The 16,677-nt window shown below is 43.7% G+C and overlaps 1 protein-coding gene across 2 annotated transcripts in view; it reads right to left on the reverse strand.

Annotated features, from left to right (window-relative positions):
• The window catches only part of AGPS (alkylglycerone phosphate synthase), a 187,333-nt gene that overhangs the window by 18,701 nt on the left and 151,955 nt on the right, over positions 1 to 16,677 (reverse strand). For both annotated transcript variants that reach the window (XM_066575785.1, XM_066575786.1), the window contains exons 17-18: positions 15,336 to 15,425; positions 245 to 344 (exon numbers count right to left, since the gene is read on the reverse strand). In XM_066575785.1, the coding sequence (XP_066431882.1) occupies positions 245 to 344; positions 15,336 to 15,425 (190 nt within the window). The remainder of the gene's footprint in view (positions 1 to 244; positions 345 to 15,335; positions 15,426 to 16,677) is intronic.

The following is a 16,677-nucleotide window of genomic DNA, read 5'->3' on the forward strand; positions in this document are numbered from 1 at the left end:
GTCTTACAAACCTCTTTAATAGAGGAAGTTTGCCAAAGGTGAGCATATACTATAAGTGAAACACAACATGTTATTACTGTGTCAGTATATAAGAGGGACTCTATTTGACTCTTGGAGATTATAGATTGAGAATATGTAATAGATATGCAACACTTTGTATAAAGATATGTAGAAAAGGACAAAATGCCATCATAAACTCATGACATCCCCAATAGATTGTGCGCTAACATTCACAGCATATTACCTCGATTTCTTCATAGACGTGAACAGGGTCACTTATGCCTCTGTAATTAAATGCAAAGTAGAAATATACACAGGCGCCCGCATCGTAGGTCTGCGTCACCCTAAAAGAAATGAGAAACAACATGTGCATGTGGATCACACCAGGCGGTCAAGAAATAGATTATTCCATTATAGCCGTTAGTAAACGAGCATCAAGTCATTAATTTGCAACATTCCAAAAATCACAATCACGTACATTCCATCAAGCAATTTAAAGGGAACCTGTCACTAGGTTGATGGTGCACAACCATGGGCAGCGAAGTCCAGACAGATGCCCACATTACAGGGCAGGGGGTTATAGTCCGAAATGCTGCAGAGTTTTAGAAAAAATATATACTTTAAAAAGTTGTCCGGAGTGGAGAGAAGAGTTACAGGGTGGCTTCCCACACAAATCTCTAAGACTGACAGACTCTGCCTATTTGTGTATATATAGAAACCGGTTACTCTAGATGATCCAGCCAGGAGATTTCCAACCTTTCCATTATGGGGGGAATCCCTGAGTTACTTTTCTATCATGGGGTAAAGAGGTTATCAAGATGTAGAAAAACATGGCAGCTTTCTTCCCGAAACCGAACTAAACCTGTGCATGGTTTATGTGATACTGCTGCTTAAAAGGAACTGTCCAGTTACAGACTAATGGCATATTCTCAGGTTAGACCATCGACAGCACATTGGTGGAAGTCTGTCACCCAAGCCCCCCACTGATCAGCTGTTCGCTAGGCTGGTGTACTTTGCGCACTTAGCTAATTTCTGTAGGAAGCAGACAGCTCTGTTCCTACTGTAGTGGCCAGGCTTAGTATTACATGTAAAGTTCCCATTCACCTCAATGGGAACTTTGCCTGTAATACCAAGCGTCGCCACTGCAGCGGGAACAGAGCTCTTTGCTCCCTGCAGAAATCACCTCAGTGCACAAGCGCATTAGCCTGGCAAAGAGCTAATTGGCAGGGATCCAGGGCTGTAGACCCGCACTTATTTACTATTGATAGCCTATTCGGTGTCTAACAGGACAACCCTTTTAATGCTATTCATTTCAATGCAGCTGAACTGCAACACTACGACATTTCCCGAAAAAAAAAAAAGCTATGTTTTTTTAAATCGTGGACAACCATATTAAGTTGACAATGTACAGTGGATCAAAACTAACCTAAAACTAGCCTAAACTGACCTAATTATTTGTTAGGATGGGTCGACGCTTTAAGGACTGGTTCACAGCGGCAAACTTTGGTCACTGAGTTCTGTTAAGAAAAACAGAATGCATGCTGCACAATATCATCCTGTAAAAAGCCAGAAGCCCAGGCAGGAACCGAATGGACCCAGTTGTCTTAAAAATAAGCAGGAAAACAGAACCCCCGAGTGCGGATGTGAATGAGGACTTACACTTATGGGAGCCTTAAGACACCCAACACTGAGCCGAGTGTGCAGTCATGATAGAGTTCATAGAGCGCTTTCAGTCAAGAGTATTTTCCAAACTTAACCTGAAAAGAGGCTTCGTTCTAGTTGGCATGTCCGTGCTTAGTTTTGCCACCCCCTCCAGAGTATCTTTGAGCCGGATCAACACGCCCTACTATGAGGCCTTCAAATCGTAGAAAATCTGAACAATTTCTCTGCAAGAGTGCGCGCGTTTTACTTTTTTTTTTCTTTTAGTTTTTGCGTTAATGCCTGAGCGTCATGCGTGTTTCATCAGTACATATGTGTGGTAAAAAAACAAACAAACAAAAAAAAGACACGGAAGTTGCCCATTTAATGCCATTTAAAACTCCCATTCAAGTCGTTAGGAGCATGAAAAAACCCATTGACTTGAATGGGCGATTCTGGTCCGTTAAATCGCACCAAAGTAGGGCATGCTGGGCCCATCTTACACAGACCGTGGGCCATGAAAAGAAGAAAAATTGCTAGTCTGAATAGCCCCATTGATTGTAATGGGCCCGAGTTTTGTCAGAGTTCATTCTGTTACAAACTCGGACAAAACTGATCTAAAACTCGCCTATAAAGTGATAGTTGCTGCTGCCTAAAACACAAACTAGTCTAAAAACAACAAAAACACACAAATATCTGGACTTTAACCATGTTTGAATTTATAGGATAATCATTTCCAAGGCACCAATTACATTAAAGATGGCAGATGTATACACGGAGCCCCCATAGCATAAGCACGGCAATAAATAAGGATTCAAGTTATGTATTTGCTGTTATGGTTGTTTAACATTGGAGGTCAGGAGGTTATCTAGGGTTGTCCATAGGGAAAAGCAGCTCATAGAGTCTACAGGGCTCCAACAGACCTCAGCTTCCCTTGGAAGATTTACAGGTCAGAGGGAGATAAGGGACTCAAGGCGAAGTCCACTGAGGATAGGGCTTCCCTCTCATCCATGATACCTGCAATCTAATCTATAGTAAAATTATAATTAGATTAGAGAAGAAGATCCAGCTAGAATTGGGAAAGAACTTTTACAGGGACTTTACAGAACGAGGAGATCCCAGAACTTTGACTTTACAAATATGGGCCTGACCATCATGAGACCTGCATGTTTGCTGGGATCGCTTATGCCAGATTAAAGAATACAAGGTGTTTTTTGATAAATACATTTTCTTAGAACTCATCTGTTCTATCATCATCTCCGGAAATATATGAACTGACAACTGGGCGTTACCATTCCCCTTGTGAATATGTTGCCTCTTTCCATTCTGCCACTGACAGCACTGATTGGACGGTGCCAAGGCTGACGGCAGGAATAGTAACACCTAGTCATCACTTTATTCATATATGTCCAGGAGGAATAATAGAACTGTCACAATGCAGAAGACGGATCCTCAAGTGTTATTTAGCCAGTTCCCACCCAATAACATTTTCACCCCTGCACATTCAAATCTATACTCCTTAACATTGAAATTGAAACACCAAGAAGGAAAAGTTGTGGAATTATGGAAATCGCAGGATCAACAGATACATTAAGGATTAAAAAATGGAAACAAAATATTCAAGATCCCTTGATTTATTCAGTGTTGAGTATGTGCGCTCTGTGCAGAAATAGCGAGCCAAGGTGTTAAGTGCGTGCATCAATGAGATTATTAATGGTCGTCTGAGGAATGCTCTGCCACGCTGAATGCACTTGTGCACGCAAATCATCAAGATGCGCTGCTGACGGCTCCCTTTGCGATTGCTGACAAATGACATCCCAGATGTGCTTGATGGGAGACTAGTCAGTAGACACTGCAGGCCATGGTAGCACGTTTAGGCCACACAGGCTGCTTGGAGTCACACGAGCAACATGCGGGCTGGTGGGGTTGTGTTGAAAATCTGCTCCTGGGACGCACAAGAGAAATGGCCGTACTATTGATTCCACAACCAAATCAATCTAATGCTGATCTGTTCGTGTAACTGGAATGAAGACTATAGGGCTACTGTACAATATGTCACCCTACACCATAATCCCAGGAGTAAGTAGAGTGTGAGGTTTTATCAGGAGGGCCTTTTCATGGCGTTGTCCAGACCAATCTCTGGCTATCATTGCATCAGAGACATAAGCGGAACTCTTCAGGAAAGAGAATAGACCTCCATTCCAGCCTCCAGTGCAGTCTTGCTCTGCACCACGATAGCCTTTGAGAGTGGTGGTGTGAGGTCAATGGAGCTCCTGTCACTGGACATCTGGCTCATAGCCTAGCATCCTCTGATGGTTTATGTAGATACTTTTTGGCACCCTAGGATTGGGATGTGTCACGCCATTTTTCCAATCTGACGATCCGTCTGTTCAGAGGTTTGCCTCTGTCCACCTTTTGCTGACATTAGAGTTCGTTGTTCTTCCAATCACTGACATCTTGGTCTACACGAAACGCTATCTGCTGGAGCCATGAACCAAGGTCTCTTAGTTCAAGGATTCTGTTCCTCTCGGTTTGCAACAAGGGGTGATAACCGGCATGTCGACAAACATGAAGCATCGCACAATCATACCACAGGACTATCTCATTTTTGAGACTTTGATCTGGCTTTTACACCACTAAAGCCCCTCCAACATGCCACAGGTTGGAACTAGGTGCTTGAAAATTTGAACATCTACATATCTTATGGACACCTTCAACTTTCTCTATTTTCATAACCTTACTGCTGGTCCTTCTTGGTGTTGCAATTTCAATGTTGAAGAGTAAGTATTTCATTTAACACATATCAGGACACCTGGCAGAACTTCTTCAAGTGAAGAACAAAATATCTGCCAATGGTCAAAAACTGGTTAAAGGTGCTTTAACACGGGACGATCTGTTGGGCAACAGATGCCCGACAGGTCATCCCAGTGATAAGTGTTCCTAAGGAATGAGTATCGCTGACTGAATAGAGGCGGTACGGACCCAGAGATCGTTCCATCCCACCCACGTCCATTCACAGTAAGCAGGCAGTCGCTCATAAGTGAGCAACTGCCTGTTTACACGGAACGACACATCGTTCAGTTATCTGCATGCAGAAACTGAAGACTAACGACAAGTGAATGACTTCTCGTTAGTCGTTGCATGCATTTACACTAAAAGATAATCATTCAGATTCTCTCTGGCTCGCGGGAATACGAATGATAATCGTTCCATGTAAAGCCCCTTAAAGTCAACAGCTACTCCTCCCGACCCCACCACACACACTAAATAGAAGGAGTATTTTCTCTGACATCTCATATTGGTTGACAGTTGGGACCAGAGGCGTAACTTGAAGCTTTTGGGTCACAATGCAAAACCTGTAACAGGGCCCCCAACTATAATGCTTTGCTGATAGTACTGGGCTCCCTATATGGAGAAAAGAAGCCTTATGGGCCCCCTAAGGCTCCTGGGCCCGGGTGCAACCACATCCCCTGTAGTTACACCCTGGAGGGGACGCTACCATATACAATAGATGGTATGTTTAGCCCTCAAAAATCAGTGGTCTAGTGTGTTTGGCCACCTTTAACCCCTTGAGTGGCACGCCCGGAAAATTTCCGGGACGAGCTCCACTGCTCATAGTGACATAGCCCGGAAGATTTCCGGGCTATGTATCACTATGGGAGCTGCAGAGCACAATGCCACAAGCTGTGACAGTGTGCTCTGCCTGCACAGACCCACACAGAGCAGTGCAAGGGCTTTGAAAAACCAGCAGAAGATATTGCCGATATGCCGGCAATCTCCTGCTTTGTTTACAGGTTGCCATAGAGACCATCGGCTTGTCAGAAGCAAGCCGATGGTCTCTGTGGCAGGGAGAGCTTGGTGCTTGGCTGTCAGAGGACAGCTAGGTACCAGCTCTTACAGCAGAGATCAGAGAAAACCTCCGATCTCTGCTGTGTTAACCCTTTACATGCTGCAGTCTATGTGACTGCAGCATGTAAAGGGCTGTCTCTGCAGCATGTAAAGGGCTGTCACCATCAGACCCCCGGAATGTGATCAGGGGTCCTGATGGGTCCCTGTGGAAGTCCCCTAAAGGGACAAAAAAAAAAAAAAAAAAAAAAAGTAAAAAAATTAGTTAACAAAAAATTATAAAAACACTTGTCTCCCTTCCCTTTACTTTGTAAAAAATCAAAAATACAATCACACATGTGGTATCCGAGCATTGTAATGACCCAGAGAAGGAAGTTAATACATTTAATCCCTTAATAACATGGCCCCTTTTTTTCTTTTTTCCCCATTTCTTTTTTTCCTCCCCCCTGTTTAAAAAAATCACAACTTGTCCCGCAAAAAACAAGCCCTCATATGGCCATGTCAATGGAAAAATGAAAAAGTTATGGCTCTGGAGACGCAACTGCAAAATTAGTTGAAATTCAATGATTAGACCATTTTAAAAAACCTGCCCTGGTGGGCACGACAGGGTGGTAGGAAACCCACCACTCAATGGGTTAATCAGAAGATCCAAGCAAAAAAAAGTCTTCTGAGCTACAAAATGCTGGATCACTAGAATTATGGGACACACAGATGCATTTTTAAAAAAAAAAAAAAAAGAAGAAGAAAAAAACAGGATGAGACAAGTTACTTTTGAAAAATCTTGTTGTATATGGTCAGCCATGTCAAATACTTCCTTACGTATATTTAGCTTTCAAACGCTGTATAAATCTGATTGCCCTCAATAGATTCCTATATTCTACCATTCCTCCTTCGGCCAGAAATATCAAAAGACGTATTGAAAGCAGCGACTGCTCGGTAAATCAGATAGCGATGCACACATCCTGGTATCACAGCTTCTGCACAAGAATAAAGGGCTCAGTATTTCCCTTGCTAGTGGATTCCACTGAGCGCAGAATGAATGGCCGACCCGCCACATTACTCTTATTGAAAGATTGAATGGTACAGTAGCTATTAAATTCCAGCTGTTAAAACATATTCATAAATGTGAGAGCAGAAGTCCTACTCAGGATTCCCGCTGCATGCGGCATATGCACCGTCTACTCTACGGGCCGTCTAATCAGCTCTTATCTAGGGGGTGTTGGAAGGAAGACTGTGCAGCAAGAGTTAATATTTAACACAGATGTACAATGTACGCATTTACTATGGGGGGAGAAAGGGTTTCTTTTTGCTCTACTACTTTCATCTTTTTTCCTATTTTTTCCCCTTAATTCTTGTCTGCCGCTACTTTCTGACAACCATAACTTTAATTTTTTCCGTTGACAGAGATGTTTGAGGGCTCATTTTTGTAAGACGTCCTGTAGTTTCTATCGGTACAGTTTTGGAATATATACGACTTTTTGATTGCTTTTTGTCATGGAGACAGGGTGACCAAAAAAGTGCAATGGAACTTTGCATATGGAAATCGTGTCGGGAAGGGTATCATTTCTCGTTAAGGAGAGCACCTAGAAGGTGAGGGAGAAAAACTATAAGGCCATTCATGCTCCTCTGGGAAATATGCAGATAGGAAGATGGAACAATGCCTCTGCAGCGCCACCTATTGGAAGGTCACTTCACAAAGGAGCATATGTCAATACTGCTTGCCACCATTCAGAGAGCCCCAGTGCCAATGAGACTTCTTATAGATCAATTAGGTCACTTCTTAGGCTCTGTTCACACTGCGGGGAGTGGCCATTCTGCATATACACCAGTATATACATGCAGAACACATGGCCCATAGACAACTACTTGCAATACAGGTGCAGACATCCCCCACTACCGTAAACTGTAGAAGAGTAAACATATTGTTTGTGGTGAACCTATGCTTTTCAATATAGTTTTTAAAAAAATGCATCACTCCACAGCGCCCCGATATGTGACAAAACAACGCTGGTCATCCGCAGGAGTCGACGTACGCTATACGTCATCCGCAGGAGTCGACGTACGCTATACGTCATCCGCAGGAGTCGACGTACGCTATACGTCATCCGCAGGAGTCGACGTACGCTATACGTCATCCGCAGGAGTCGGCGTACGCTATACGTCATCCGCAGGAGTCGGCGTACGCTATACGTCATCCGCAGGAGTCTATGTATGCCATACGTCATCCGCAGGAGTCTATGTATGCCACACGTCATCCGCAGGAGTCTATGTATGCCACATGTCATCCGCAGGAGTCTATGTATGCCACATGTCATCCGCAGGAGTCTATGTATGCCACATGTCATCCGCAGGAGTCTATGTATGCCACATGTCATCCGCAGGAGTCTATGTATGCCACATGTCATCCGCAGGAGTCTATGTATGCCACATGTCATCCGCAGGAGTCTATGTATGCCACATGTCATCCGCAGGAGTCTATGTATGCCACATGTCATCCGCAGGAGTCTATGTATGCCACATGTCATCCGCAGGAGTCTATGTATGCCACATGTCATCCGCAGGAGTCTATGTATGCCACATGTCATCCGCAGGAGTCTATGTATGCCACATGTCATCCGCAGGAGTCTATGTATGCCACATGTCATCCGCAGGAGTCTATGTATGCCACATGTCATCCGCAGGAGTCTATGTATGCCACATGTCATCCGCAGGAGTCTATGTATGCCACATGTCATCCGCAGGAGTCTATGTATGCCACATGTCATCCGCAGGAGTCTATGTATGCCACATGTCATCCGCAGGAGTCTATGTATGCCACATGTCATCCGCAGGAGTCTATGTATGCCACATGTCATCCGCAGGAGTCTATGTATGCCACATGTCATCCGCAGGAGTCTATGTATGCCACATGTCATCCACAGGAGTCTATGTATGCCACATGTCATCCACAGGAGTCTATGTATGCCACATGTCATCCACAGGAGTCTATGTATGCCACATGTCATCCACAGGAGTCTATGTATGCCACATGTCATCCACAGGAGTCTATGTATGCCACATGTCATCCACAGGAGTCTATGTATGCCACATGTCATCCACAGGAGTCTATGTATGCCACATGTCATCCACAGGAGTCTATGTATGCTATATGTCATTCGCAGGAGTCCATGTATACCATCAGCAGGGCGTCCATTGACAGTCTATCCTGGCAGAAACCCCAGACATGTAGTGTGAACGCTGGACAACATCTCATTAGTAAATTGCTGTTTGAAGGCCATTAGCTATTAGCATATTTCCAACAGTTCTCCTGAGAACAGACAGAAAAATCTATTTGAATTCTAAAATTTTAGGGGATTTCCACCCAAAACATTTAATATTTTCTAGAAAATACCAGAATTTTAGGAGCTACTTAAAATGCTAATTGCTTCTTAGAATTTGGGTCCTCTTGGGGGATAACAGATTGGGAGAATCCCAAGAGCCGGACTCCATGAGGTTGGGAGGTGGGGGAAGACACATGGAAGTAGAGTGATGACAACTTTTGTATCATTTGTGTCTTTCATGTCCAATCACAGAGCAGCATTCACTTTCAAGAGCAGAATATAAAATGAAAGCTGCTCTGTGATTGGTTGCTATGGACATGCCAAAGTTTTTCTAGTTTTTCTTTATGATCGTTATGATAATTGTGCCCCATTGATCTGTGCCCACCGATCTTACCAGGCACCAGCAGCTTCACTGGATGCCAACAGTCCTCTAGGACAGCGGTGTATAGTTGGGAGTACTCTCTACTAAACTAGACCTCCCCGTTACGCCTAGTGTATTTTTAATCAAAACAGAATGGAAATCTGAATAAAATACAGAATACATTTCCAGTATGGAAGCAACTGGACCCGACACATCATGCCGTTTACAGTACTGCCACATAAAAGTACATGGAGTATGTAGATCTGGAGACACGTCAATATTTAAAATAACTTCTACTTAGACCCCACAGTCCGCTGTATAGTTGAGCTCACTTTATTTATCCCACACATGGTTAAAGCTTTCATACACAACGGATAATACATGATTTTTTTCCAATGCACACGCTCCTGGGAGAGAAGAGAAAAACTATTTATACAGAACTTGACCGTAAATAACCGATTCAGTCACCAATTTAAGTAATATCCGGGGGTGTACTACAGGGGGGGCAGAGTTTCTTGTGGAACTTTGTGTCCAAATGGACTCCTGGCACCATAAGACGACCAGAGTACTATATGTGGTAGATGCCTGGTACATGCGATGCAAATGTTACCTCGATTGTGATAGAATGGTGTAGAAAGTTATCATAAGGTACCTTTACATGAGCGATTATCACCCGAATTCTTGCTGGAAACAATAAATTTGGGTGATAATTGTCCCGTATACAGGGCACGGAGCGAGAAATTGCAAACAAGTTGCTTTACTTCTAGCGAAACTAAAAACCAAGCGCCTGTCGGGCCATGTAAGTAGGAGCCGTTCAATGTTTGAGCGACTCCCGTTTATGGTGAATGGACACGGGAAGCCAGAACGATTCTAGATGCTCAGCCAGCATTCAATAGAACGATTGCTCCTGTGTAGCACACAGGAGCAATAGTCGCACAGTAGTCTGCGGGACGGTTGTCAGAAGCTTATGTGTCCAATAGTCAACCTGCGCTCAGGGACCCTTACCGTAATCCATTAAAAAGGTATTCTTTGGTTACCTCGGCAAAAAAACCCCACTGTGAAGTAATTCAAAGTGTAAATGAACCCCTCTGATACCAAGGCACACTGTGGTGTCACGTTGCATTAATGGGCCATTTACATGGATAATTATGGCTCACACATTCCCCTGTGGCTCCATTTTTGTAAACCGAATGCGCTAGGATCAGACAAGATGACATCATATGACTCTGACCCCCTTTGGTGCATTTGCCGACCATAAATGAAGCCACAGAGGACTATGATCACAATTATCTGCTGGCCATACACTCCCATGCATGAGCGGGATTTCCAGCAAAATTAGGGCAATGTGAAAGTCCGGTTCGGTTGGCAATCATAAGCCTGAAGGCAGGGGTACAGCACGAAAAGGGCAGTGCTGGTGACACTAAAGAGCTCCTATACACAGGGGGCAGGGGAGCTTCCATGGCAGAAGCAGCAGGTACATCGGTGATTTCAGAAGAAAACAAAACAAAAACAAAAAAAAAAGAAGGGTTGAACTATTACATAGGGCAATTACTAGTGCAAGGGAGTGTCCTTTTAGGGTGAAAATTGTAGTAACCGGTCCCATTTAATATACAAGTCCTTAAGTCAGCACTCCGATGTATAAATTGCAAATAATGGAGATGGAACAATACCTCCAGAGTGCCACCTACTGAAAGGCAGCATTCCTTCAAATCCCTGTTAGACTCTTTATACAAGCCTTGTAACAATGACTGGGAACTGAAAGCAAAGCCAGAAACTCTTTATAGAAGCCTTGTTACAATGACAAGGCTTGTATAAAGAGTCTTTCAGTGATTTGAAGAAATGCTGCCTTCCAATAGGTGGTATTGTTCCATCTCCCTTATTTGCATATTACCCAGAGCGAGTACCCATGAATGGCCTTTGAAGTCGACTGCCTTATTCACCGTCTAGTTGCTCTCCCTAACAAGAAAAGATACAATTTCTGATGCATAAATTGAATTATGAAATGTATTCGCCTACGTTTAGACGCAACGTTTTGGCTCTTCCTCGGAGCCTTTTCTAAAGAATTACAATGTAACAGAAGACCGACCGGTAATAAAACACTGCAGCACTTCTCCAACCCCATTACAGCACAGGCTTCGTCACCGAATGCCTTCCGGGAGTGAAGCCTTGAAGTTTTCCTGGAGCGGCTTGTGTTTTAATTGCGTGTGGCCGTTCTGAAGGCATAAAGTTTACATAAGACCCATAACAACCTGGGTTTACTGTAAGAGGGACAATCTGAAGATTTACATCTCTCCATGCTGCCCAAGGATTCCAGAAAGAGATAATCAACCCGCGCCTCCCCATAAACATGTAAAGACAAAGCAGAGGATATGTTTGACACGTTTGTGCTAAGGAATGTGCTTTACAACCCAGGTCTTGCTTTTGTTAGCATTGCAGCATGAAGATATATGCCCTACAATTATCCCATGTAGAGGGAATAGATAATAAAGACACATTTGCAACGCACCACCAAGAAAGTTTTAAGGGCATTTCCTTAGATGTTGAGCCTTTTAAAAGATCTGTTATTCATCTTTTTACCACATCCTTCAATTATTTTCTTTAGTTCTAAATAAAATCTACAATTCTGTTTACGGCTTCGGAGGTTTTTTAACGGCCAAATTGCTAACAATTTAATTTAGCTCGTTCTAGTAAGAATAACATGTCGGCGAGCGATAAAAACGTTACGTTGTTGGTATAAAACAAAAATAAAACTTTGCCTGGTATTTTTCTTCCAGTGTGCCATTCCAATTTGAAACCCATAAAGCACCGGTCGTAGGAATTAACGGGCGCACAATAAGGCTTTAGTTTTATCATATTCAGCAGAGACTATTTTTTTCTCTCGTCCCAAAACGCGCGGTCATGAAACGTTACTGTGAATTCAGAGTCTCAATTTCATTAGGATTTTTTTCAAATTTATTTACTTTTTAAAGAAATTTAAACAGAGACTGTCAGCTCTGCCGACACGTCTGTTGTAGGAAATATTTGCTTCCACAACCACCTACTATTTTCATGCATCTTTCCTTAGAACTTTGCATTGTGTAGACATGTCCGGGCAAGTTGGGAGCGCCAACAAAAAAATTCACATTTTTATGTTATACTTTTTTTTTTTTTTTTAATTGTAGGAATCTGGTTTTATTTTCCTTTATTTTCAATGTCATTATGTTGATTTTTAAAGAATCCCGAAATTCTTTAGTTCTCACGCTGACTATTAAAGGGGTTGTCCCGCGAAACAAAGTTGGGGTATACACTTCTGTATAGCCATAGTAATGCACTTTGTAATATACATTGTGCATTAATTATGAGCCATACAGAAGTTATTCACTTACCTGTTCCGTTGCTAGCGTCCCCGTCTCCATGGTGCCGTCTAATTTTCAGCGTCTAATCTCCCGATTAGACGCGCTTGCGCAGTCCGGTCTTCTCCCTTCTGAATGGGGCCGCTCGTGCCAGAGAGCTGCTCCTCGTAGCTCCGCCCCGTCACGTGTGCCGATTCCAGCCAATCAGGAGGCTGGAATCGGCAATGGACCGCACAGAAGACCTGCGGTCCACCGAGGGTGAAGATCCCGACGGCCATCTTCGCAAGGTAAGTAAGAAGTCACCGGAGCGCGGGGATTCGGGTAAGTACTATCCGTTTTTTTTTTTTAAACCCCTGCATCGGGTTTGTCTCACGCCGAACGGGGGGGCTATTGAAAAAAAAAAAAAAAAGCGTTTCGGCTTGGGACAACCCCTTTAAGTGTTCACCTGTGGATTTTATTTGAAGAAATCCGCACGGATTTGAGCCACGGAAATCCGCCCTTAGAAATATTTGGGGCTTCCGCAACTGATTTTAGGTCTGCAGATTTGATTTTATTGTACCGTATATACCGGCGTATAAGGCGACGGGGCGTATAAGACGACCCCCCAACTGTCACCTTATACGCCGGTATACAGTGGAGAAAAAAAAAAAATTCATTACTCACCTCCCACGGCGTTCTGTCGCGCTCCGGCAGGATGTCGCTCGCTCCAGCAGGCTGTCGCTGGCTCCTCGTCCCCGGCGCAGCATAGCTTTCTGAATGCGGGGCTTGAAATCCCCGCTTCCAGAAAGCTAATACACACGCCGGCAGCCATGACATCATTGAATGGCTGTGATTGGCTAAGGCGCACGTGGCTTCAGCCAATCACACTATTCAATGACATCATTGAATGGGTGTGATTGCTAACACGTGCGCCTTCAGCCAATCACAGCCATTCAATGCTGTCATGGCTGCCGGCGTGTGTATTAGCTTTCTGGAAGCGGGGATTTCAAGCCCCGCATTCAGAAAGCTATGCTGCGCCGGGGACGAGGAGCGAACGACAGCCTGCCGGAGCGAGCGACATCCTGCCGGAGCGCGACAGAACGCCGGGGGAGGTGAGTAATAAATTTTTTTTTTTTTACACTTTTTTTTTTTTTATATTACCGGCGCATAAGACGACCCCCGACTGCAGAGCAGATTTTTCGGGGTTCAAAAGTCGTCTTATACGCCGGTATATACGGTATTTATTTAGTATCCACACGGATTTAAAATTGCAGCATAATCTATTTCATTGCGGATTTGGCTCCATTCATCTCTATGGGAGCTTAGGTTCCGCAAATACATTTAAATGCATTTGCGGATTTGCTGTGGATTTTAAGGTCAGAAGCAATTAGGGAGGTGGGGAAAAGGCTTGGGGGTGGGGTTGCGGATTTTTTCTTTGCGGATCATCCACAGTGCATCCGCATACATCCCCGCGAGGAAAAAAAACACAATCCGCGATCACCTGCAAGCATTTAAAAATCAATTTTCAGCATTTTATAGATGATTCGCTGTGGATATCCGCATGTGCATTGGATGCACTGCGTGCGGTGGACATTTACACCAGACGATGATCGCTAATCGGCGATCGTTTTAGTGATAATCATTGCGTCTAAACACACGGCCATCATGCACTTTTCATGCACTGCTACCTGATTGTTATATTCAGTCCAACCTAAAAATCGTCCCTCAGCCTTATCAGCAGCACGGGGAGGTTGGGGGGGGGGGGAGAGTGCTGATAGCATTGTTTTCCCCTGGAGAACAAAATATCTGAACACAGATAAGAGCCCTCAGACTATTAACTGCATTCAGTGAAGGCTTCATTTGCACACTTAATTCGTACTTAAGTAGCTGAGTAGCTACTTAATAGTTGATGCAAAATGATCGCTCAAAGCTGTCATTCAAACTGTCATTTGAGCGATCATTGCTCCATATAAATGGGCCTTTACATTTCCTGTTCTGATGCAAAATGATCGCTCAAAGCTGTCATTCAAACTGTCGTTTGAGCGATCATCGTTCCGTGTAAATGAGCCTTTACATTTCCTGTTCTGTAGAGATCACTTTGCAATAGCCATCTTATTATCACAGGCAGGATTATAATGGAAAAAAAGGATCACAATGAAAGGTAACCCAATATAGATGACACAGGATCCACCATTCACAAAATGCAATGGTCGCAGCTCACCCTGCCCAGGTCACACGCACAAAACTCTTCCATAGAGGTCAATGGGTCCCCTCGTGTCCATTGTGTCTACAGCCCATGAATTTGGCTATAAAGCATTTCTAAATGCTATTAATTGCAGCACACACAAGATAGCCATCCCCATAGTCATGTAGATCTTATTTAAAAAAAAAAAAAAAAATTAAACACTGTGCACGCCGATGACGTCAGAATCCTGGTCATGTGCAGTGCCTATCGCAGTCCTACACGATCTCAGAATGTAGGGGCTGCAAGGAGTACAACGTTGTGAGTCTCGCAGCATTGTACTCATACACCCGTCTGAATGAACACATCTGACTGATTACTAATGCACAGTGTGCATCAGGTAGTCAGAGAAGCGGTGTGGCCATTGAGGTTTGTCCAGGACCAGAGGGTTCCTTTAAGGCCACCATACCCGTCTGTTACACCCTGCTGGCTAATAAAAATTATCAAAATACAGACAAGTAATCACTAGTCGCCACAGCAGTATTACCAAAGTGGTAACTTTTGACATCTTGCGTAAATCCAACTGCTGGATTAGCACATGGACTACGAGGTGGTGCACTATAAGAGGTAAGTAGCTAGTATTCCAAATATCAACACAGCCTCACCAGTAGACCTACCTGCAAGTAGAGAGCGGCGGGAACTGCACACCTCTTTCTTTGCACTCTCGAACAATCCTCTCTTTAACATTCCGGCAAAGATCTAGCACCCTTGATTCAACAACAAAAAATGCAATGCTTAGTTTAAGCTTTATTTACATAAAATTGAAAAAAAAAAAAACAACACAATCCTGTAAGTCTGCCCTGCTGTTCAGCTGACATGGTGCATGATTTACTGCAGCGTCCTATGTAAAGAGACTTGCACTTGTGTTCACTGAACAAGATCAAGGCTCTCAAATTCACGATGGGAGATATAATATATGTTATAAAAAGCTTCATTACCTAAAGTGATTTCCTGGTGACAAAATTTTGTACCAGCCAATCACAGCCGTCCCGTTGGTTCAGCGAGCGCTGCATTGATTGGCCAGCAAGTGCTGCTCTTAGCCAATCAGAGCCATCGCTTCCTGGAGGCGGGATTTATGAACTCCGCAACCAGGAAGTGATGTTCTGTCGGCGGCCGAAGAGTGTAGGAAGCCGGGCGGAGCTATGGAACTTCGCAGACCGGAGGAACCCGCACCGTGCTTGCTAGGTAATGTATTCATTTTTATGTAGTCTAGCTAGGGCTTATTTTCGGGGTAGGGCTTATATTTCAAGCCTCCCCAAAAATCAGTAGAGCTTATTTTTGCAGAAACACGGTACTTCTCTTTAGCAGCCGTAGTTTTCATAATATGCATTTGATGTTGTCACACTGTAATGATATGATATATACTGTACCGGTTAAACGTTTGGACAGCTTTTCATCCATGATTTTTCTTGCTTCATTATTTTCTACATTGTAGAATTATACTGAAGACATGAAGACTGTGAAGGAACACGTGGGATTAAGGAGTAAAACAAAGAAATGCTAAAATCAGAACAGGTTTTGTGTTTCAGATTCTTCACAGTAGCTCCCTTTTTCTTTAATGACAGCTTTGCACACTCATGGCATTCTCTCAGCCAGCTTCATGAGGTGGTCACCTAGAATGGTTTACAGCTATGGCTTATCAAGAGTTAATTTGTGGAAATTTGTGCCCATTAATGTGGCCGAGACCATCAGTTGTGTTGTGCAGAGGTCAGGATGGTACACAGTTCCATATAGCGTTTAGCCCTATTCACCTACTGTTCTACTCCACATTATGGCAAGAACCACTCACCTAAGTAAAGAGAAATGACAGCCAATCATTATTTAAAAGAGATGAAGGTAAGTCAATCCGCAATATTTCATTCACCTTGAAGTGCAGTCATGAAAACCATCAAATGCTATGATGAAATTGGCTCTCATGTGGACCGCCCCGGGAAGGGAAGACCAAGGAGTTACCCTTGG

This window comes from Eleutherodactylus coqui, chromosome 8, assembly GCF_035609145.1.
Source record: "Eleutherodactylus coqui strain aEleCoq1 chromosome 8, aEleCoq1.hap1, whole genome shotgun sequence".
Classification (NCBI taxonomy): Eukaryota; Metazoa; Chordata; class Amphibia; order Anura; family Eleutherodactylidae; genus Eleutherodactylus; species Eleutherodactylus coqui.